We start from the raw sequence: 23,320 nt of genomic DNA on the forward strand, positions 1-23,320 counted from the left end.
ATATCAGAGTGTACCGGGCCCAAGGATTTCTGTTGCCGGCCCTGGCTGTACACCAAGTAAGGACGTTGTAGCGCCCTTTGCATAAAGTCGCAGACAGGTGACCACTCTGCTAGATGGAGATACCGAGCTACAGTATGAGCCATCATCAGGGAGCGGCTGCCGCCACTTAGTCTATGCGTCAGGCATGTACTGCGCTGATATCACTCATCAGATGGATACCATGCCGTCTCATCACCACCGGACAACCAACCAGAAATGTCAATGATTGTGTAAACCGCTTTCATTCGTCAGTGCATCTGATTGGTCGAGTGCTACCTGCAGATTCCCTGTAATACAGATGCAGCTCCGTCAGTTCTAACTCATCCACGTGTAACCCTTTATTTTGTTCCACGTTTTGTAAGTACTTTTATACCATCCATTGCACCCACACTTGTCATTGGATTATTAGCCTGACTCCAGTTATACAGTACAGACACAAGACAGTAATGATGCCACCTTTATTAGAGTATGAAGAGAGCATACATGATATGGCAGCATGTATGTACATCTATGTCATGGCATGTGTGTCCTGTGTGCTGGGTACGCTCAGGGACATTTTCCCACAGGTATGCAGAGTTTAGTTTTACTGTCACGAGCAAAATCCTTCTTGCATTGACATCGTCCGGGAAGCTTGCAATCTAGAGTGCAAATAGGGTTTTTGAGCTCACACGTAGGTTCACAGCCTGCACATGGCTTGTACTCCTCGTTTTCAGGACAAGATCCTAAATGAAAATAAGAAAAAGACGAGTTAAGGGCCATAAACACTAGAAGATAATTTTGAAAGATGTGAAAGATATATCGTTCACATTGTCTAGTGGTGGTCATTCCGAGTTGATCGCTAGCTGCATTCGTTCACTGTGCAGCGATGAGGCAAAAAAAGGCACTTCTGCGCATGCGTAGGTGGCGCAATGTGCACGTGCGAAGTAATGTTACAACGAACGATGTAGTTTCACACAGGGCCTAGCGAAGCTTTTCAGTCGCACTGCTGGCCGCGAAGTGATTGACATGAAGTGGGCGTTTCTGGGTGTCAACTGACCGTTTTCAGGGAGTGCTAATTAAAACGCAGGCGTGCCAGGAAAAAACGCAGGCGTGGCTGGGCGAACGCAGGGCGTGTTTGTGACGTCAAAACAGGAACAGAATAGTCTGAAGTGATCGCAAGTGCTGAGTAGGTTTTGAGCTACTCTAAAACTGCACAAAAAAACTTTGTAGCTGCTCTGCGATCCTTTTGTTCGCACTTCTGCTAAGCTAAAATACACTCCCAGTGGGCGGCAGCATAGCGTTTCCACGGCTGCTAGAAACAGCTAGCGAACGCACAACTCGGAATGACTACCAGTGTATATGGCCCTCCAATCAACGATGCGCGCACCCGCAGTGTGAGCAGTGTCACTTGTGACATCGCTCATCATGGCATGTGTGTACGGAGCCGCGATGAGCAATGTACACAATGTGACATTGCTCACATCGCCTCCAGCGGCTCCCTCCTCTCCAGTGGCTCCCTCCCCACCAGCATCTTCATATATGAGCCTCTGACGGGAGCCACTGATGGGAGCCGCTGACTGCTCAGCGCGTCTCCCCTCCAACGGCTCCTTCCCCGCCAGCAGCTTCATTGTAGCTGAGCCACTGGAGGGGAGATGCTAACCACTCAGCGTCTCCATCCACTGCCCCACCAATGTACCCACTGCCCCACCAATGTACCCACTGCCCCACAAATGAAGTTATAAACCCACTGTGCCACCAACTTATTATAAAGTTAATTATAATGGGTTCAATAATATATATATATATTTAGAGACGTGGAATTGGTCGGCACTACCCTGATAAATTACAGCTGCCGAGGTGCCATCGTGTGTGTGTGTGTGTGTGTGTGTATATATATATATATATATATATATATATATATATGGGGGAACAGAAAATGAGGTAGTAAAAAGTGACCAATGGTGCCTCTCTGATCTAACCTCACTCATTGAAACCAATGGTGCCTCTCTGATCTAACCTCACTCATTGAAGTTAAGCTATTTCTCTCCTCTTTTTTTGCACCTTTTGTAGTCCTGCATTTTATGTACTGTATATATTTTTTATGAGTTTCGTTTTTATACATGTTTTTTTATATATGTCTTTTATATAAGTGGCTTTTGTGTATGTCATTTTCCTCTAACTTGTTTTTATCTAAATACCACTCCGTTGTTTTAGTGCTATGTTTTGTAATAAATCTATATGGAATTTTTATATCTATAACTGCCTAGCTTTTTAGTTGTCAGACACCATTGGTCGCTTTTTACTACCTCATTCTATGTTCCCAAATTTTAATCCTAGACACTCTTACAAGTGCCTAAATACCGTATATACTCGAGTGACAGGCAGAGCAGTGTGAAGGAGGGACACGGAGCGCACAGTGCGCGGCTCTTCTGTGTCCCTCCTGCATCTCCGGCGACGGCGGCGGGTCTATTAAAGGAAGTACCCGTTCGTAACCTCTGATCACGAACCGCCACTTCCTTTAACACACACACGCCGCGGCCGCCGGAGATGCAGAAGGGACACAGGAGAGGCGCGCGCTGTGCGCTCCGTGTCCCTCCTTCAGAAGACAGCACGGGATCGACGGCGGGCTAAGTAACAGGCACTTGGGGAGGGGGCATATCTGGCAGCATGAGGGGGCATATCTGGCAGCATGAGGGCAGCATGAGGGGCATATGTGGCAGCATGAGGGGGCATATCTGGCAGCATGAGGGCAGCATGAGAAGCATATGTGGCAGCATGAGGGCACATCTGGCACTGTGGGGCATATTTGGCAGCATGAGGGCATATCTGGCACTGTGGGGCATATTTGGCAGCATGAGGGCATATCTGGCAGCATGAGGGGGCATATCTGGCAGCATGAGGGCATATCTGGCAGCATGAGGGGGCATATCTGGCAGCATGAGGGGGCATATCTGGCGGCATGAGGGGGCATATCTGGCAGCATGAGGGGCATATCTGACAGCATGAGGGCACATCTGGCAGCATGAGGGCATATCTGGCACTGTGGGACATATTTGGCAGCATGAGGGCATATCTGGCACTGTGGGGGCATATCTGGCACTGTGGGGGCATATCTGGCACTGTGGGGGCATTTCTGGCACTGTGAGGGCATATCTGGCAGTGTGAGGGCACATCTGGCACTGAGGGCTGTGTACGGCTAGAGCTGCATTTCCCACCCTAGGCTTATACTCGAGTCAATAAGTTTTCACAGGTTTTTGTGGTAGAATTAGATGCCTCGGCTTAGATTCGGGTCGATTTATACTCGCGTATATACGGTATATCTGAGGTAACAAGCTGACGCCCTGATAGATTATAGGGAGTGTCCCGTAGGCTGATTTTTATCTATTATATCACTTGGTTCCGGTACTTGTGCTGTTATTGTAGATACTGCATCCGTGGTGCTGATAGCTTCCTTGGTACACACACATTATATATATATATATATATATATATAAATATATATATATGTGTGTGTGTGTGTGTGTGTGTACATATATATATATTGCATTATTTATTTTTATTTATTTTGAACCCATTATAATTAATTTTTAATAACGTTGGTGGCACAGAGGAAATATAATTGGTGGGGCAGTGGGTGATAAAAAAAACCTCATTGGTTCCCCCTTCTACAGCCCTACCCACACAGCCAGAAATGCCTCCCCAATATTAAAATATGTAAATAAGGTGACAATCCCAAAGATATCTTTCGTCTTTCAAATTGCTACCATAGGTGCAGGGAGTGCAGCTGCTATGGGGCCCAGAGCTGAGAGGGCCACTTTTCCTGTCACAGTTACATGTGTTATATACAGGGTGTAGCTACCATAGGTGCAGGCAGTGCAGACAAGACATGACCAATGTGGAAGATGAGCAATTTCCCTTGAACGTCCCAGAAACCTGGCAAACAAAATTGAGTGTACACACTACGCAATTTTGCTTAGTGTGTACACTCAATTTTGTTTGTCAGGTTTCTGGGGCGTTCAAGGGAAATTGCTCATCTTCCACATTGGTCATGTCTTGTCTGCACTCCCTGCACCTATGGTAGCTACACCCTGTATATAACACATGTAACTGTGACAGGGAAGGTGGCCCCTTTCAGCTCTGGGCCCCATAGCAGCTGCACTGCCTGCATCTATGGTAGCTATGCCCTTGTATATAACACATGTAACTGTGACAGGGAAGGTGGCCCCTTTCAGCTCTGGGCCCCATAGCAGCTGCACTGCCTGCATCTATGGTAGCTACACCCTGTATATAACACATGTAACTGTGACAGGGAAGGTGGCCCCTTTCAGCTCTGGGCCCCATAGCAGCTGCACTGCCTGCATCTATGGTAGCTATGCCCTTGTATATAACACATGTAACTGTGACAGGGAAGGTGGCCCTCTTTCAGCTCTGGGCCCCATAGCAGCTGCACTCGCCACACCTATGGTAGCTACACCCTGTATATAACACATGTAACTCTGACAGGGAAGGTGGCCCCTCTCAGCTCAGGGCCCAAACATGCCCTTCACTGCACATACGTGTGCTCAGAAAGGCAGACACCTTCTGAGCATATGAACACGCACGGCTGCACCCTTCCTTCCCGCTAGACCCCACAGCAGTTGCATCGGCTACAACAACATTGGTTACACCCCTGACTCACAACCGCCATCCTTACTTTTAGGGGGACATTGTTTAGGACGAACACAGACTCCTTCGCTGTTGCGGACATATCCTATTTTGCACTGACATTTCCCAGGGAGATCGCATTCCTTAGTGCAAACAATGTTTTGGTCCCAATTTTCGCAGGTGGGTGGGCATTTGGAAGGGCATGCCTTATACTCCTCATTAGCATCACGACAAGATTCTAAATGAAAAGAGGAAAAAAGAAAGGATTAACTCACAAACTGACCATGAAGTGTGTTACTCGGGTCATGGCCACTGTGTACAAGTGATGAAACAAGCAGACTGTAAAGTAATGGAAATTATTGGAGGCCAGTGAAAGCATTGTGGAACTGGAGGCCAAACACACCCTCACTGAACATGTGCTGGTCCACACACGTGTGTTCAAAAGAGCCGAGACCTTTGGATCTTATGAACACTCATTGCTGGATCCTTCCCAGCAGAGTCCAGACACCAAAGCAGCAACTGCCCACATCGAATACTGCAACAATGGCCCTGGTGAACAGCCGCCTTTCTTACTTTTAGGAGGACATTCTTTGTGGTGAACACAGGCTCCTCTGCTGTTGCGGACATATCCTTCCTTGCACTGACATTTTCCAGGTAGTCTGCATTCCTTTGAGCACCCAATTCCTTTGTCCCAATTTTCACAGGTTAGCGGACAATTGGAAGGGCAATCCCTATACTCCTCATTAGCACCAGTACAAGTTCCTAAATTAAAAGAAGAAAAAAATGAGTAACTGACAAATAGACCATGATCTGTTGTACTCTGGGCATGGCCACTGTCTACAATTAATGAAAATAGAAGATCTCAAAGTATTGGAAAAAACTGGGTGCCAGAACATGCACCATGGAATTGAAGGCCAATCATGCCCTCAACACCTGTGTGCTGGCCCACACGTGCAGGGACGGATCTAGACTTTTCTTTAGGGGGGGGAGGGGTGTGTGTGCGGTTTACTGTTTAATCTTGACTCCTCCCTCTACAGTCCCAACTCCTCCCATCTGCAATCCTAACGCCTACTCTCTCAATTCTGACTGAACTTTTTGAGTGAGACTGAGAGAGAGCTTTGTGATTGTTCTGTGTACATGTGACTGTGTTGTGGGGCAATTTTATTTATTAGCCCTAGTACCCACACACCAGCAAGTGAGGGGCAAATGCTCTGTAACCCTTGCTCTCCTGGCTCCTCTGTGCTGCTGTGGTATAAGCTGCAGCACATCGTTCTGCCTCAGGCTCTCCCTGGTGAGCTCTCTTATGCTCAAAAGTGGGCGTGGCTATGACTTTGTTAGGGGGGGGGCGGTCGCCCTCTTTGCCCACCCCTAGATCCGGCCCTGCACACGTGTGTGCTTGGAAGAGACCATCAGAGCAAATAAAGGCTCATGTCTGGACCCTTGCTTCCCGCCAGACCCCACAGTAGCCAAATTGGCAGTCACATCATTAATTACTCCCCTGACATACAACCACCTTCCTTACGTTTAGGAGGACATTGTTTGGGATCAACGCAGGTTCCTTCGCTGTTGCGGACATATCCTTCCTTGCACTGACATTCTCCAGGATATCTGCATTGCAGAGTGCAGGCAATTTCTTTGTCCCAATTTTCACAGGTTAGCGGACAATTGGAAGGGCATTCCTTATACTCCTCATTAGCACCAGGACAAGTTTCTAAATGAAAAGAAGAAATAAATGAGTAACTAACAAATAGACCATGATGTTATACTCAGGTTGTGACCACTATCTACAATTGATGAAAATAGAAGATCTCAAAGTAATGTAAAAAACTGGGTGCCAGAACATGCACCATGGAATTGAAGGCCAATCATGCCCTCAACACCTGTGTGCTGGCCCACATGTGTGTGCTTGGAAGAGACCATCAGAGCAAATAAACGCTCATGTCTGGACCCTTCCTTCCCACCAGTCCCCACAGTAGCCACATTGGTAGTTACATCATTAAATACTCCCCTGACATACAACCACCTTCCTTACGTTTAGGAGGACATTGTTTGGGATCAACACAGGTTCCTTCGCTGTTGCGGACATATCCTTGCATGCACTGACATTTCCCAGGTAGTCTGCATTCCTGAGTGCACACAATTCCTTTGTCCCTATTTTCACAGGTTAGCGGACAATTGGAGGGACATTCCTTATACTCCTCATTAGCACCAGTGCAAGATCCTAAAAGAAGAAAAATGAAAAGCTCACATATCCACAATGGACTGTTTTACTGAGATTGTGACGATTGTCTGCTCGTCATGAAAGAAGCAGATTTCAAAGTAATGAAAGACATTGGGGGTCAGCATATGCCCCGAGGGACTGAAGGACAAACATTTCCTCCCTGCACATGTGCTGGTCCTCACGTGTGGACTCCAGAGCATATGTTATGTTTGGCCCCCTCCTACCAGTTACCGCCAGGCCCCACAGCTGCCGCATGAGATACAACTACATTGGTGATGGTCCCAATCCTGACTTACAGCTGTCATCACTTCAGAAAAGTACCTTTTGCACCAACTCCGAGATCTGGTCTCATCCTGTATTTTTAATGAGACACTTTTTGCACTTTCCAGTTGCAATTTCAGCAGAAAAGCACATTCCAAGGCACGCTACGGAGGTGGACACACAAGCGTCGGTAACTGCATCTGTTGGCGGGTCACCCATCTGTCACTTAATACAAATACAGCTAGAACATCCTTCCCTTGTGTACATCCATGTGGCAGAATGCACCAAGAAAGACGCCCACTTTCAGCATCTGTGCACGCGGTAATAACGACTGGTGCACCCTTAGATGCCACAAACCTTTGCACCATCAGAGCTTGCACCTGCCCCATCGTGGCAGCTGCAGTTTGCCCATCTGTGTACATCCTCTTATGACAGCAGTTGAGCATCTGTGTGTGCAACCGCTTTCATGATACATCTGCAGCACTCCCATAACACGCCCGTTAGACAGACCATCTCCGTACGTGTCCTAAGATGCCTCTGTCACCCCCCCCAGGGGGTGTAGTATGGCTGACCGGCGAGATCCCGGCAGCATACCGACGCCAGAATCACGGCGGGGAGGGTTTAGTGCAGCAAGCCCCTTGTGGGCTCACTGTGCTTGCCATGCTGCAGGCTCGGTGGTGACCTGCGGTCGCCACGGGTTCTATTCTCACTCTATGGGTGTCGTGGACACCCACGATTGGAAATAGTCACTGTTGGTCAGCATGCCAACCATCGGGATAGTGAGGGGGCGGGATTTTGGTGGAGGTCATGTGACCGTCGGTCTCCTGGTAGCCGGCCACATGAATCCCACCCCCCCCAGGAACGCCCACTGCATTTTCAATACACATCCTCCTGTGTGCACCTGAAATTATCACAGCGACTCTCAAGGACGGACAGGGGCTGTATAAGGGCTCTAGGATAGTAGCGGAGAACACGTGGCCAAAAGGGGGCATGGTCGCAACTCACATAGGCATGGCCTCGTGGCACGTCCCCGTGTTTCTCTATGTCGGGTGTCCGAGCAGAATGCCAGGAGGCTGCGCTGCTCGGCCAGTCTGTCTCTGTGTGGCCAGGCTGGCCCATTAGACAACTGGCCCTTCTGGCATTTGCAGGAGTGTCAGATGGGCAGTCCGGCCCTGGCGACTCTGCACAGACACAATCAGGCAGCATATATGATGAGACTTAGGGCTTTTTACTAGTAGAGATGATGCCCTTAGCAACCAATCAAATTCTACTTATCATTTAACTAACACCTTCTAGAAGATAATAGTTCAAATCTGATTGGTTGCTCTGGGCAACATCTCCATTTCTAAAAAAAACCTGCACGTTAGTAAATATACTCCTTAGATGCGTGCTCAGTTGCAAAGACTTGCTCCACTATGCCCGACAACAGCAGTGCATCCACGTCCTACGTCACATTCAATGTAATAAAGTATGTCTCTCCCCAAATAGCAGTGCCAGCCAATGGTGTCACAAGGGGGGGGGGGGATCCTTTGCAGTGACAGGAGCCAGTTGCTGCAGTGTGACATTAACGTGCAGCACCCGGCTCCTGTCACTGGCGAGCAGCCGGCAGTACAGCCAGAGTCTCCAGGGGCAGAGATGCTGGGCTTTCCCCCAGAGTGAAGTGACCAGGGGGCTTCTTGTGAGGCCACACCCCAAATTGCGGCATGAATGGGGGACTTCCATAAAGCCACGTCCCTTTCTGGTAAGCCACACACCCTTTTTGGAGTGCAGCCCAGGCCATAGGCACGCAAGGGGGGGCTATTGGTCGCATCGGGTGTTATGGTGCTGCCACTATTGCTTTTCACGTAAGCTGGTATTGGCTAAATCAAATTGAAAATGCAGATGCTAGCACTTGGTTACTGCAGCCATGGCTGGTGGGTCTGCAGCAGGGGAATCCGCAGAGTGATATTCTCCTGCAATACATCTTACCCTAAGGTGCTCAACATGGACTAGATTTCCCAGGGGGATTTTACTACAAAAAAAAAAAAAAAAGGACTAATCTAATACTGGATACCTGTTCCTTACAGAGCCACGTTGCTACTGAGCGACAGATTGCCTTGCAGCAATATCTGTTGGAATGTCTCATAGCCTGACCTCACCACAGAGTCATTTCCTACTCTATAATTATTATTGCAAGACACCATTCTGTGAAAGGAGCAGGTACTCTGTGTTCTACCAGTTTTTTAGTATTTTAACCCACGGAATGCCTTTCGGATCCCCAGAAGAGTCCCCACACCCTAGGATTTAGGGGAGAAAGTGGGTCGTGTGTTTGTGTGATGTATTTGTGTGTTTACAGGGGATCATTTATTTATTTACCTATCATACATTTATTTTTTCACTGTTTCTGCATGTCGACACTGATGAAATGTTGACATGGTCACAGTGTCGACAAACCAGTTTCCTGGTATGCCTTACCCCAGGGATGGCCAGTCTTTTCAAGTCAGTGATCTACTCTGAAAGCTAACAAGTTTTTGTTATGCCGTAACCCCCTTTTTTGTAGGCACGCACCCAAAAAGGGGTACGACATAACAAAAAGAGATGTCACCTTGATGCAAGTGGTCTAGTCTGCAATCACACATTGACCACCACAGTAATAAACACACTGCACCCACAGGAAAAAATTATAATACATTGCCCCACAGGAAGAAAATCACATTGCCCCCACAGGAAAATATGCAAGCACATTGCCGCACAGGATAAAAAAAAAACAAATTACCCCACACAGGAAACAATGCAAACAGATTGTCCCACAGAGGAAACAATTCAAATAAATTTCCCCCACATGTAAGCATCACATTGCCCTACACAGGACAAAACTAAAGACACATTTCCCCACAGAAAACACACACACATACACAGGGTTGGAATGGCCCACAGGGGTACAGGAGAAACCTCTGATGGGCCCAATTGCCTGGGGGCCACCTCAGGGTTAAGGATTATGTCTTGGGCCTGGGTGGGGGGTTAGGGTTAGTCATTGGAGGAAGCTTAGGGTTAGATACTGGTGGGGGAGGGGGGGGGGTTAGCCATGCCACCTCCAAGGGTTAGCCATAGCTGACACCCACTGGGGGTTAGCCGTAGCTGCCACCTCCCGAGAGTCAGGATTAGGGGGAGAGGGGTAAAAATTCTTACCCTCTCCGATGTCAGGATCTTCACAGTTGGGATGCTGATGCCGGTCATGTGACCACCAGCATCCCAACTTCCGGGATTTTGTATGTAGCCCATGTTACATTATACTGCACAGGACTATGGTGTTCTTTTTACAGTGCATTGCTGTTATTAATCTGGTACATTATCATGCATAGTATTTGCTATATCAAGTGGCCCAGACTATGCACTCTCCCATGGCTAGGCAAACCAATGTGTTGGCTGGCCACAACCCCTCTGAAGACTGGTCACACCTCTAAGCATGAGCCCCCTCCACTGTATTACCCCGGTGGACCCTTCATGCCCCAGTGCAACACCACACACACACACACACACACACACACACACACACACACACACACACACACACACACACACACACACACACTGTCCCATGCAGATTAACCTGTCAATGGTAGTGTCAACATTTTTACTATGTTAACGCGGCAAATATCGGCATTGAAAAGTACATTTTACAGACCTGGTTTGGAACTGTAGTCTCCTTTCACCAAAGCCAAACACAGACCTGGAGAGAAAAATAATAATAAGTTATTAATATTCTACGGATAGAACAACACAAAATTCAGTGATTCATATCTGCGATTCATCAAATAATTCTACACATAATTCCTCTTCTGCTTTAAATATTTTAACTTGTCTTTGATAGCCTGAAGCGTACATACTGTACCACTGTAACCAGCATGCATTATTAATCTTCCCCTTTAGTACCATACGTTACCAGTTGCATGTCATTGCGTTATGTAAGAAGGTGCTTTTTTTTTTTTACAAAATTCATCAAAATGCTTAAATGTGTAAATGCTAAATCCTGTCAGCGGCTCAGATACTATAGCACAGTGCAATGTATTACTGAGTAGTTATAACAGAACTCACCTATCCCCACAAGCAGCAGAACGCTCTTCATTTTCTCTTCTTGTCACTGAAAGAAGATTTGACTGTGAGCATTGATTGTCAATCAGTATAGAGATATATTATGGGTTCATTCATCATCACTAAAACAGTAATTTTCACTGACATTTGTTAAATCCAGGTATCGGAGCTACTCAGTAATGCTGGAGACATCACTTAATCTCCGATCATGGCCACCGCTGCTATACTGTAGTATGGAGACCTTCATTTATCAGAATGTTTTTCTAGTTTAAAGCAATGGGAAACCATGCCATCTTCAGATGATGTTTGATCCCAGAGTCCCTCAATCAGGGTTGGACTGGCCCACTGGGGTACAGGGGAAACCACCGGTGGGCCCTACTGCCTGGGGGGCCCACCCCCTCCTCTAGGGATCAGGTTCCAGACTGTGCTGTTACTAATCTAGTACATTATCTTGCATACACTACAGTATTTACTGTATATATTTATCTAGGAGACCAACACTTGCAAAATGGTTAGGCAAACCAATGTGGTGGCTGGGCACACCCCCTCTAGAGACTGGCCACACCCCTAAACATGGGCCCCTAACACTGTATTTCCCCGGTGGGCCCTACATGTCCCAGTTCGACACTGCCCTCAATCCATGCTAGGCCCTCTCTGTGTGCAGTTCCGGGAGTGTAAAGTTATGCCGCAACTGATAAACGGCATAACTTTCAAGTGCTAGGGCTTGTAGGGACTATTTCTTTTCAGAGCAATATGGAATTTCTCTGGGGATATGGTATACGACACCATGACTTGCGACATATCATATAGAAAAGTATCTATGGGCAATAGAGGAATATTATTGAATATGCCCCAATCCATAGAGATGTAATCATAATCCGGGAAGACAGGGATAGAAAGTAGCTATGGAGAGAGAAAGAGCTGTGGTCATTATAATTGTAATATTTGGACTATTTTCTTGCATAGTGGACATAGAAAGTAACGAAGGCTGATTAGCATATAGTACTGAAAGTATTATAAAAGAATAAATATTTTTACAAAGAATAAAAATGTATAGTCTCCCTAATCCTAAAAGTTTATGACATACGAGGTGTGGCAATTAAATAACAAGACTGTACTTGCCTACTTGTAAATAGGGATAGCCACTGTTCAATTTGTGGAGAGGCTGAGACGGAGCGGCGCAAGGGAGGGGATGATCAAAGGCGCCTTAGCCTGCCTGTCTGTCATACGGTATGACAGGAGTGGCGCTAGTTGTCTGGCAGAGCGGCGAAGGAGTCTCTCCAGCCTGGCGCCTTCCTGCAATGCTTACTAAGCTCACCGCATTGAGCCGGGCATGAGAGAGAAAGCACAAGTTGCAGTAAGGTGGATGTTTTGTACCTTTGAGTCCTGAATATATGTCTGTTGGTGCTTGCAGCTCTCCTTCTCTCAGTTTGCAGGCTGAATATATATACCGGGTATAACCAAACGGATATTTTGTTTCCTCTGTGTCATAACACACTGATATTGCTCAAGACATATTTAACTTGTAACGCAGAGGGTTTCACAATGAAGAATTTCCCAACCTTGACAAGTTTGACAGACAGTTACACAGGTAATGCACGTAATTTTATGTATCATGGTATTAAAATAGTTCATATTGTAACATCCCATTATCCTGGATGCCTAGTGAGTACACATCTCTCAGGCAAACAGCTGAACCCAGAGACTTTTACAAAGAGAAAAAAGAATCAGATTTAAATGGGTGCACTCCGTCCCTTTAAAATGTTATTGTTTAAAATACAGTTTATTAAGTTTACTTTTAAAATTTAGGTACTGACATGCCACCCTTTTGTGATAGCCTGTAAGGTTTGTGTGTTAATGACTATTCAACCTATTGCTAGGCTGAGTAAAGCGAAGTATTGAAAAGAATAAATAAAAAAAGAAAAATAACGTGACAGAAATTGTGTGATACAGAATAAATGTGTGTTAGTGAATAAAGTGTTAAAAATATATGACTTGTATTCTGTGCTTTCTTGTGGATATTATTAATTTATTTGTTTATTTATTATAGACATCCTCTGATGAAACTTGTGGCTCTGATTTTTTTATACCTAGTGGTTGGGAGCCAATTCTTAGCATATAAAATGTCACCCTGCTAGTTGATACTTTTGGGTCCACAGTTGCTCATGCAGCTTATATGTTATACTTAGGGGTATATTCAATTAAAGTCGGATCCATTCCGACATGTATTTGTCAGAATGGATCCGACAACCCCTTTTTCAAGTCGAATTTAAATGGGACCCAGAGGAGGAGAGGGGGGCGAGCCGTGGGGTACAGCCGGCGGGCATACAGGGAGATCAGCGCTATGGACTAGCGCTGCAGCTGGATGTCACCCAGCCGCCCGACCTCATGGCAGCTTCCACCCGGCTCCAGCAGCGTGCTGGAGCCGGGTGGAAGCTGCTGTGAGATCGGGCGGCTGAGTGACATCCAGCTGCAGCTCTACTGTAGCGCTGATCTCCCTGTATGCCCGCTGGCTGTCCCCCCGTCTCCCTGCGGCTCCCCCCCCCCCGTCTCCCTGCGGCTCCCCCCCCCCCTCGCCTCCTCTGGGTCCACATCTCAGTCCGACATCATATTGATGTAGGACTGAGATGGTCGAAAAGGGGGCCAAAACCTGTCGGATTTGGCCCCGTTTTCGACATCAACACGTGGATCGGCAGCTACTCCGCCGATCCACGTGCTTTTCGACAAGTCGAATTTATCGACTTGTCGAAAAAAAATAGCAAAATATTGAATAGGTCGAATCAAGATTTGACCTTAAAAAGTCGAAAACTGCCGTCTTTTCGACAGACAGCAGTTTTCAACTTCAGTTTAATATACCCCTTAGTGTCTAACAATATGCCTTGCTGTTGGCAAATTAGATCTCCTTTATAAGCACTGTGTGGGGTATGGCTACAGTTGTAACAGTTCTAGGAGATACTTTATTAAGGAAAGCACATGGGGGGTAATTCCAAGTTGATCGCAGCAGGATTTTTGTTAGCAATTGGGCAAAACCATGTGCACTGCAGGGGAGGCAGATATAACATGTGCAGAGAGAGTTAGATTTGGGTGTGGTGTGTTCAATCTGCAATCTAATTTGCAGTGTAAAAATAAAGCAGTCAGTATTTACCCTGCACAGAAACAAAATAACCCACCCAAATCTAATTCTCTCTGCACATGATATATCTGCCTCCCCTGCACTGCACATGGTTTTGCTAAAAAATTTCCTGCTGCGATCAACTTGGAATTACCCCCATGGTCAGGTGATGTATATACGTGTTAATTAGAGATGAGCGGGTTCGGTTCCTCTGAATCCGAACCCGCCCGAACTTCAGTTTTTTCTTCACGGGTCCGAGCGACTCGGATCTTCCCGCCTTGCTCGGTTAACCCGAGCGCGCCCGAACGTCATCATCCCGCTGTCGGATTCTCGCGAGGCTCGGATTCTATCGCGAGACTCGGATTCTATATAAGGAGCCGCGCGTCGCCGCCATTTTCACACGTGCATTGAGATTCATAGGGAGAGGACGTGGCTGGCGTCCTCTCCGTTTAGAGAAGAGAGTGAGACAGTAGAGAGAGACACAGTAGTAGTAATTTTGGGGAGCATTATTAGGAGTACTACTATACTACTACTACTTGCTGAAGTGATATAGATTAGATAGTGTGACTGTATTAATTATCTGACTTGTGGGGGAGACACTGACAGTGGGGAGCAGTTAGAGTCTGAGAGCAGGACTCAGGAGTACATATAACGTACAGTGCACACTTTTGCTGCCAGAGTCAGTGCCACACTGCCATTGTGACCACACTGACCACCAGACCAGTATAATATATTTTGTTATTGTCTGCTTAGGAGTACTACTTGCAAGTTGCTGATAGTGTGACCAGTGACCTGACCACCAGTTTAATAATCAATCACCACCAGTTTAATATATATATATATATATATATATATATATATAATTGTATATAATATATATATATATATAATATTGTATACCACCTACCCGTGGTTTTTTTTTTTTCATTCTTCTTTATACATACTACTATAGTAGCTTACTGTAGCAGTCTGCGGTGCTGCTGAGCTGACAGTGTCCAGCAGGTCCGTCATCAGTCATTACATAATAAATATATATACCTGTCCGGCTGCAGTACTAGTGATATTATATATACATATATATTGATTTCATCTCATTATCATCCAGTCTATATTAGCAGCAGACACAGTACGTTAGTCCACGGCTGTAGCTACCTCTGTGTCGGCACTCGGCAGTCCATCCATAATTGTATACCACCTCCCCGTGGTTTTTTTTTCTTTCTTCTTTGTACATACTACTATAGTATAGTAGCTTACTGTAGCAGTCTGCGGTGCTGCTGAGCTGACAGTGTCCAGCAGGTCCGTCATCAGTCATTACATAATAAATATACATACCTGTCCGGCTGCAGTACTAGTGATATTATATTGATTTCATCTCATTATCATCCAGTCTATATTAGCAGCAGACACAGTACGTTAGTCCACGGCTGTAGCTACCTCTGTGTCGGCACTCGGCAGTCCATCCATAATTGTATACCACTTCCCCGTGGTTTTTTTTTCTTCTTTCTTCTTTGTACATACTACTATAGTATAGTAGCTTACTGTTGCAGTCTGCGGTGCTGCTGAGCTGACAGTGTCCAGCAGGTCCGTCATCAGTCATTACATAATAAATATACATACCTGTCCGGCTGCAGTACTAGTGATATTATATTGATTTCATCTCATTATCATCCAGTCTATATTAGCAGCAGACACAGTACGTTAGTCCACGGCTGTAGCTACCTCTGTGTCGGCACTCGGCAGTCCATCCATAATTGTATACCACCTACCCGTGGTTTTTTTTTTCTTTCTTCTTTGTACATACTACTATAGTATAGTAGCTTACTGTAGCAGTCTGCGGTGCTGCTGAGCTGACAGTGTCCAGCAGGTCCGTCATCAGTCATTACATAATAAATATACATACCTGTCCGGCTGCAGTACTAGTGATATTATATTGATTTCATCTCATTATCATCCAGTCTATATTAGCAGCAGACACAGTACGGTAGTCCACGGCTGTAGCTACCTCTGTGTCGGCACTCGGCAGTCCATCCATAATTGTATACCACCTCCCCGTGGTTTTTTTCTTTTCTTTCTTCTTTGTACATACTACTATAGTATAGTAGCTTACTGTAGCAGTCTGCGGTGCTGCTGAGCTGACAGTGTCCAGCAGGTCCGTCATCAGTCATTACATAATAAATATACATACCTGTCCGGCTGCAGTACTAGTGATATTATATTGATTTCATCTCATTATCATCCAGTCTATATTAGCAGCAGACACAGTACGGTAGTCCACGGCTGTAGCTACCTCTGTGTCGGCACTCGGCAGTCCATCCATAATTGTATACCACCTACCCGTGGTTTTTTTTTCTTTCTTCTTGATACATACTACTATAGTAGCTTACTGTAGCAGTCTGCGGTGCTGCTGAGCTGACAGTGTCCAGCAGGTCCGTCATCAGTCATCATTACCTAATAAATATATATCTACCTGTCCGGCTGCAGTACTAGTGATATTATATATACATATATATATTGATTTCATATCATTATCACCCAGTCTATATTAGCAGCAGACACAGTACGTTAGTCCACGGCTGTAGCTACCTCTGTGTCGGCACTCGGCAGTCCATCCATAATTGTATACCACCTACCCGTGGTTTTTTTTTTCTTTCTTCTTTATACATACTACTATAGTAGCTTACTGTAGCAGTCTGCGGTGCTGCTGAGCTGACAGTGTCCAGCAGGTCCGTCATCAGTCATTACATAATAAATATATATACCTGTCCGGCTGCAGTACTAGTGATATTATATATATATATTGATTTCATCTCATTATCATCCAGTCTATATTAGCAGCAGACACAGTACGGTAGTCCACGGCTGTAGCTACCTCTGTGTCGGCAGTCGCTCGTCCATCCATAAGTATACTAGTATCCATCCATCTCCATTGTTTACCTGAGGTGCCTTTTAGTTGTGCCTATTAAAATATGGAGAACAAAAATGTTGAGGTTCCAAAATTAGGGAAAGATCAAGATCCACTTCCACCTCGTGCTGAAGCTGCTGCCACTAGTCATGGCCGAGACGATGAAATGCCAGCAACGTCGTCTGCCAAGGCCGATGCCCAATGTCATAGTACAGAGCATGTAAAATCCAAAACACCAAATATCAGTAAAAAAAGGACTCCAAAATCTAAAATAAAATTGTCGGAGGAGAAGCGTAAACTTGCCAATATGCCATTTACCACACGGAGTGGCAAGGAACGGCTGAGGCCCTGGCCTATGTTCATGGCTAGTGGTTCAGCTTCACATGAGGATGGAAGCACTCAGCCTCTCGCTAGAAAACTGAAAAGACTCAAGCTGGCAAAAGCACCGCAAAGAACTGTGCGTTCTTCGAAATCCCAAATCCACAAGGAGAGTCCAATTGTGTCGGTTGCGATGCCTGACCTTCCCAACACTGGACGTGAAGAGCATGCGCCTTCCACCATTTGCACGCCCCCTGCAAGTGCTGGAAGGAGCACCCGCAGTCCAGTTCCTGATAGTCAGATTGAAGATGTCAGTGTTGAAGTACACCAGGATGAGGAGGATATGGGTATTGCTGGCGCTGGGGAGGAAATTGACAAGGAGGATTCTGATGGTGAGGTGGTTTGTTTAAGTCAGGCACCCGGGGAGACACCTGTTGTCCGTGGGAGGAATAGGGCCGTTGACATGCCTGGTGAAAATACCAAAAAAATCAGCTCTTCGGTGTGGAAGTATTTCACCAGAAATGCGGACAACATTTGTCAAGCCGTGTGTTGCCTTTGTCAAGCTGTAATAAGTAGGGGTAAGGACGTTAACCACCTCGGAACATCCTCCCTTATACGTCACCTGCAGCGCATTCATAATAAGTCAGTGACAAGTTCAAAAACTTTGGGCGACAGCGGAAGCAGTCCACTGACCAGTAAATCCCTTCCTCTTGTAACCAAGCTCACGCAAACCACCCCACCAACTCCCTCAGTGTCAATTTCCTCCTTCCCCAGGAATGCCAATAGTCCTGCAGGCCATGTCACTGGCAATTCTGACGAGTCCTCTCCTGCCTGGGATTCCTCCGATGCATCCTTGCGTGTAACGCCTACTGCTGCTGGCGCTGCTGTTGTTGCTGCTGGGAGTCGATGGTCATCCCAGAGGGGAAGTCGTACTCGTAAGCCCACTTTTACTACTTCCACCAAGCAATTGACTGTCCAACAGTCCTTTGCGAGGAAGATGAAATATCACAGCAGTCATCCTGCTGCAAAGCGGATAACTGAGGCTTTGGCATCCTGGGTGGTGAGAAACGTGGTTCCGGTATCCATCATTACTGCAGAGCCAACTAGAGACTTGTTGGAGGTACTGTGTCCCCGGTACCAAATACCATCTAGGTTCCATTTCTCTAGGCAGGCGATACCGAAAATGTACACAGACCTCAGAAAAAGAGTCACCAGTGTCCTAAAAAATGCAGCTGTACCCAATGTCCACTTAACCACGGACATGTGGACAAGTGGAGCAGGGCAGGGTCAGGACTATATGACTGTGACAGCCCACTGGGTAGATGTATGGACTCCCGCCGCAAGAACAGCAGCGGCGGCACCAGTAGCAGCATCTCGCAAACGCCAACTCTTTCCTAGGCAGGCTACGCTTTGTATCACCGGTTTCCAGAATACGCACACAGCTGAAAACCTCTTACGGCAACTGAGGAAGATCATCGCGGAATGGCATACCCCAATTGGACTCTCCTGTGGATTTGTGGCATCGGACAACGCCAGCAATATTGTGTGCGCATTAAATCTGGGCAAATTCCAGCACGTCCCATGTTTTGCACATACCTTGAATTTGGTGGTGCAGAATTTTTTTAAAAACGACAGGGGCGTGCAAGAGATGCTGTCGGTGGCCAGAAGAATTGCGGGACACTTTCGGCGTACAGGCACCACGTACAGAAGACTGGAGCAACACCAAAAACGCCTGAACCTGCCCTGCCATCATCTGAAGCAAGAAGTGGTAACGAGGTGGAATTCAACCCTATATATGCTTCAGAGGTTGGAGGAGCAGCAAAAGGCCATTCAAGCCTATACAATTCAGCACGATATAGGAGGTGGAATGCACCTGTCTCAAGCGCAGTGGAGAATGATTTCAACGTTGTGCAAGGTTCTGCTGCCCTTTGAACTTGCCACACGTGAAGTCAGTTCAGACACTGCCAGCCTGAGTCAGGTCATTCCCCTCATCAGGCTTTTGCAGAAGAAGCTGGAGACATTGAAGGAGGAGCTAACACGGAGCGATTCCGCTAGGCATGTGGGACTTGTGGATGGAGCCCTTAATTCGCTTAACAAGGATTCACGGGTGGTCAATCTGTTGAAATCAGAGTACTACATTTTGGCCACCGTGCTCGATCCTAGATTTAAAACCTACCTTGGATCTCTCTTTCCGGCAGACACAAGTCTGCTGGGGTTCAAAGACCTGCTGGTGAGAAAATTGTCAAGTCAAGCGGAACGCGACCTGTCAACATCTCCTCCTTCACATTCTCCCGCAACTGGGGGTGCGAGGAAAAGGCTCAGAATTCCGAGCCCACCCGCTGGCGGTGATGCAGGGCAGTCTGGAGCGACTGCTGATGCTGACATCTGGTCCGGACTGAAGGACCTGTCAACGATTACGGACATGTCGTCTACTGTCACTGCATATGATTCTCTCCCCATTGAAAGAATGGTGGAGGATTATATGAGTGACCGCATCCAAGTAGGCACGTCACACAGTCCGTACTTATACTGGCAGGAAAAAGAGGCAATTTGGAGGCCCTTGCACAAACTGGCTTTATTCTACCTAAGTTGCCCTCCCACAAGTGTGTACTCCGAAAGAGTGTTTAGTGCCGCCGCTCACCTTGTCAGCAATCGGCGTACGAGGTTACTTCCAGAAAATGTGGAGAAGATGATGTTCATTAAAATGAATTATAATCAATTCCTCCGTGGAGACATTGACCAGCAGCAATTGCCTCCACAAAGTACACAGGGAGCTGAGATGGTGGATTCCAGTGGGGACGAATTGATAATCTGTGAGGAGGGGGATGTACACGGTGATATATCGGAGGATGATGATGAGGTGGACATCTTGCCTCTGTAGAGCCAGTTTGTGCAAGGAGAGATTAATTGCTTCTTTTTTGGTGGGGGTCCAAACCAACCCGTCATTTCAGTCGCAGTCGTGTGGCAGACCCTGTCACTGAAATGATGGGTTGGTTAAAGTGTGCATGTCCTGTTTATACAACATAAGGGTGGGTGGGAGGGCCCAAGGACAATTCCATCTTGCACCTCTTTTTTCTTTAATTTTTCTTTGCGTCATGTGCTGTTTGGGGAGTGTTTTTTGGAAGGGCCATCCTGCGTGACACTGCAGTGCCACTCCTAGATGGGCCAGGTGTTTGTGTCGGCCACTAGGGTCGCTTATCTTACTCACACAGCTACCTCATTGCGCCTCTTTTTTTCTTTGCGTCATGTGCTGTTTGGGGAGTGTTTTTTGGAAGGGCCATCCTGCGTGACACTGCAGTGCCACTCCTAGATGGGCCCGGTGTTTGTGTCGGCCACTAGGGTCGCTTATCTTACTCACACAGCTACCTCATTGCGCCTCTTTTTTTCTTTGCGTCATGTGCTGTTTGGGGAGTGTTTTTTGGAAGGGCCATCCTGCGTGACACTGCAGTGCCACTCCTAGATGGGCCCGGTGTTTGTGTCGGCCACTAGGGTCGCTTATCTTACTCACACAGCTACCTCATTGCGCCTCTTTTTTTCTTTGCGTCATGTGCTGTTTGGGGAGGGTTTTTTGGAAGGGCCATCCTGCGTGACACTGCAGTGCCACTCCTAGATGGGCCCGGTGTTTGTGTCGGCCACTAGGGTCGCTTAGCTTACTCACACAGCTACCTCCATGCGCCTCTTTTTTTCTTTGCATCATGTGCTGTTTGGGGAGTGTTTTTTGGAAGGGCCATCCTGCATGACACTGCAGTGCCACTCCTAGATGGGCCCGGTGTTTGTGTCGGCCACTAGGGTCTCTTATCTTACTCACACAGCTACCTCATTGCGCCTCTTTTTTTCTTTGCGTCATGTGCTGTTTGGGGAGTGTTTTTTGGAAGGGCCATCCTGCGTGACACTGCAGTGCCACTCCTAGATGGGCCAGGTGTTTGTGTCGGCCACTAGGGTCGCTTAGCTTACTCACACAGCTACCTCATTGCGCCTCTTTTTTTCTTTGCGTCATGTGCTGTTTGGGGAGGGTTTTTTGGAAGGGCCATCCTGCGTGACACTGCAGTGCCACTCCTAGATGGGCCCGGTGTTTGTGTCGGCCACTAGGGTCGCTTAGCTTACTCACACAGCTACCTCATTGCGCCTCTTTTTTTCTTTGCGTCATGTGCTGTTTGGGAAGTGTTTTTTGGAAGGGCCATCCTGCATGACACTGCAGTGCCACTCCTAGATGGGCCCGGTGTTTGTGTCGGCCACTAGGGTCTCTTATCTTACTCACACAGCTACCTCATTGCGCCTCTTTTTTTCTTTGCGTCATGTGCTGTTTGGGGAGTGTTTTTTGGAAGGGCCATCCTGCGTGACACTGCAGTGCCACTCCTAGATGGGCCCGGTGTTTGTGTCGGCCACTAGGGTCGCTTATCTTACTCACACAGCTACCTCATTGCGCCTCTTTTTTTCTTTGCGTCATGTGCTGTTTGGGGAGGGTTTTTTGGAAGGGCCATCCTGCGTGACACTGCAGTGCCACTCCTAGATGGGCCCGGTGTTTGTGTCGGCCACTAGGGTCGCTTAGCTTACTCACACAGCTACCTCATTGCGCCTCTTTTTTTCTTTGCGTCATGTGCTGTTTGGGAAGTGTTTTTTGGAAGGGCCATCCTGCATGACACTGCAGTGCCACTCCTAGATGGGCCCGGTGTTTGTGTCGGCCACTAGGGTCTCTTATCTTACTCACACAGCTACCTCATTGCGCCTCTTTTTTTCTTTGCGTCATGTGCTGTTTGGGGAGTGTTTTTTGGAAGGGCCATCCTGCGTGACACTGCAGTGCCACTCCTAGATGGGCCCGGTGTTTGTGTCGGCCACTAGGGTCGCTTAGCTTAGTCATCCAGCGACCTCGGTGCAAATTTTAGGACTAAAAATAATATTGTGAGGTGTGAGGTATTCAGAATAGACTGAAAATGAGTGGAAATTATGGTTTTTGAGGTTAATAATACTTTGGGATCAAAATGACCCCCAAATTCTATGATTTAAGCTGTTTTTTTAGTGTTTTTTGAAAAAAACACCCGAAACCAAAACACACCCGAATCCGACAAAAAAAATTCGGTGAGGTTTTGCCAAAACGCGGTCGAACCCAAAACACGGCCGCGGAACCGAACCCAAAACCAAAACCCGAAAAATTTCAAGTGCACATCTCTAGTGTTAATATCACAATTTTAAGTCCTGTGACTTAGGTTGAATAGTCATTAACACACAAGCCCTACAGCCTATCAGAAAAGGGTGGCATGTCAATACCTACATTTTAAAAGTAAACTTAATAAACTGTATTTTAAACAATAACATTTTAAAGGGACGGAGTGCACCCATTTAAATCCGATTCTTTTTTCTCTTTGTAAAATTCCTCTAACCTGTCGTTTATCGGGGGGTAGCACCCATAAAAGTGGTTATAATTGACAAGAGACCATAGTCTTGTAAAATAGGACCACCACTCCCTGAAGTGATAACTAATAGTATTGTCTCTGGTGCGGATGTAAACTCTTTTCCTGTCGAACCCAGAGACTTAGCAGGGACTAACCCTATGAAGAAGCTTATAGACAGGGCCGATATCAGGGGGAATACAGAAGGTGAAGGAAGCAGTTTACGGTCAGAATGATGGGTTTGCTGCTGGGCCCACCTGTCAGTGTCCAATGTTCTGTGTTGAAGGAGCTGAATGACAGGCAGGAAGGCCCCTGTAAGTACAGTAGCATATGTGCACCTTCAGTTACATCCTCCTTTAATGAATGTACATATCTCTCAGTGCCAC

The 23,320-nt window shown here is 46.8% G+C and overlaps 1 protein-coding gene across 3 annotated transcripts in view; it reads right to left on the minus strand.

Annotated features, from left to right (window-relative positions):
- Nucleotides 1-480: 480 nt before the first annotated feature.
- The window catches only part of LOC134966907 (epidermal growth factor-like protein), a 162,359-nt gene continuing 139,519 nt past the window's right edge, over nucleotides 481-23,320 (minus strand). For 2 of the 3 annotated variants that reach the window (XM_063943935.1, XM_063943934.1), the window contains 7 exons: nucleotides 11,219-11,264; nucleotides 10,809-10,853; nucleotides 6,695-6,883; nucleotides 6,185-6,373; nucleotides 5,236-5,424; nucleotides 4,712-4,900; nucleotides 481-761 (listed from right to left, as the gene is read on the minus strand). In XM_063943935.1, coding sequence (XP_063800005.1) covers nucleotides 586-761; nucleotides 4,712-4,900; nucleotides 5,236-5,424; nucleotides 6,185-6,373; nucleotides 6,695-6,883; nucleotides 10,809-10,853; nucleotides 11,219-11,249 — 1,008 coding nt within the window. In that variant the 5' untranslated portion in view covers nucleotides 11,250-11,264 and the 3' untranslated portion in view covers nucleotides 481-585. Of the gene's footprint in view, nucleotides 762-4,711; nucleotides 4,901-5,235; nucleotides 5,425-6,184; nucleotides 6,374-6,694; nucleotides 6,884-10,808; nucleotides 10,854-11,218; nucleotides 11,265-12,592; nucleotides 12,650-23,320 lie in introns of those variants that run through there. The other variant, XM_063943936.1, reaches the window with a different exon arrangement.

The sequence above is a fragment of the Pseudophryne corroboree genome, chromosome 10 (genome assembly GCF_028390025.1).
Source record: "Pseudophryne corroboree isolate aPseCor3 chromosome 10, aPseCor3.hap2, whole genome shotgun sequence".
NCBI classification, from domain to species: Eukaryota; Metazoa; Chordata; class Amphibia; order Anura; family Myobatrachidae; genus Pseudophryne; species Pseudophryne corroboree.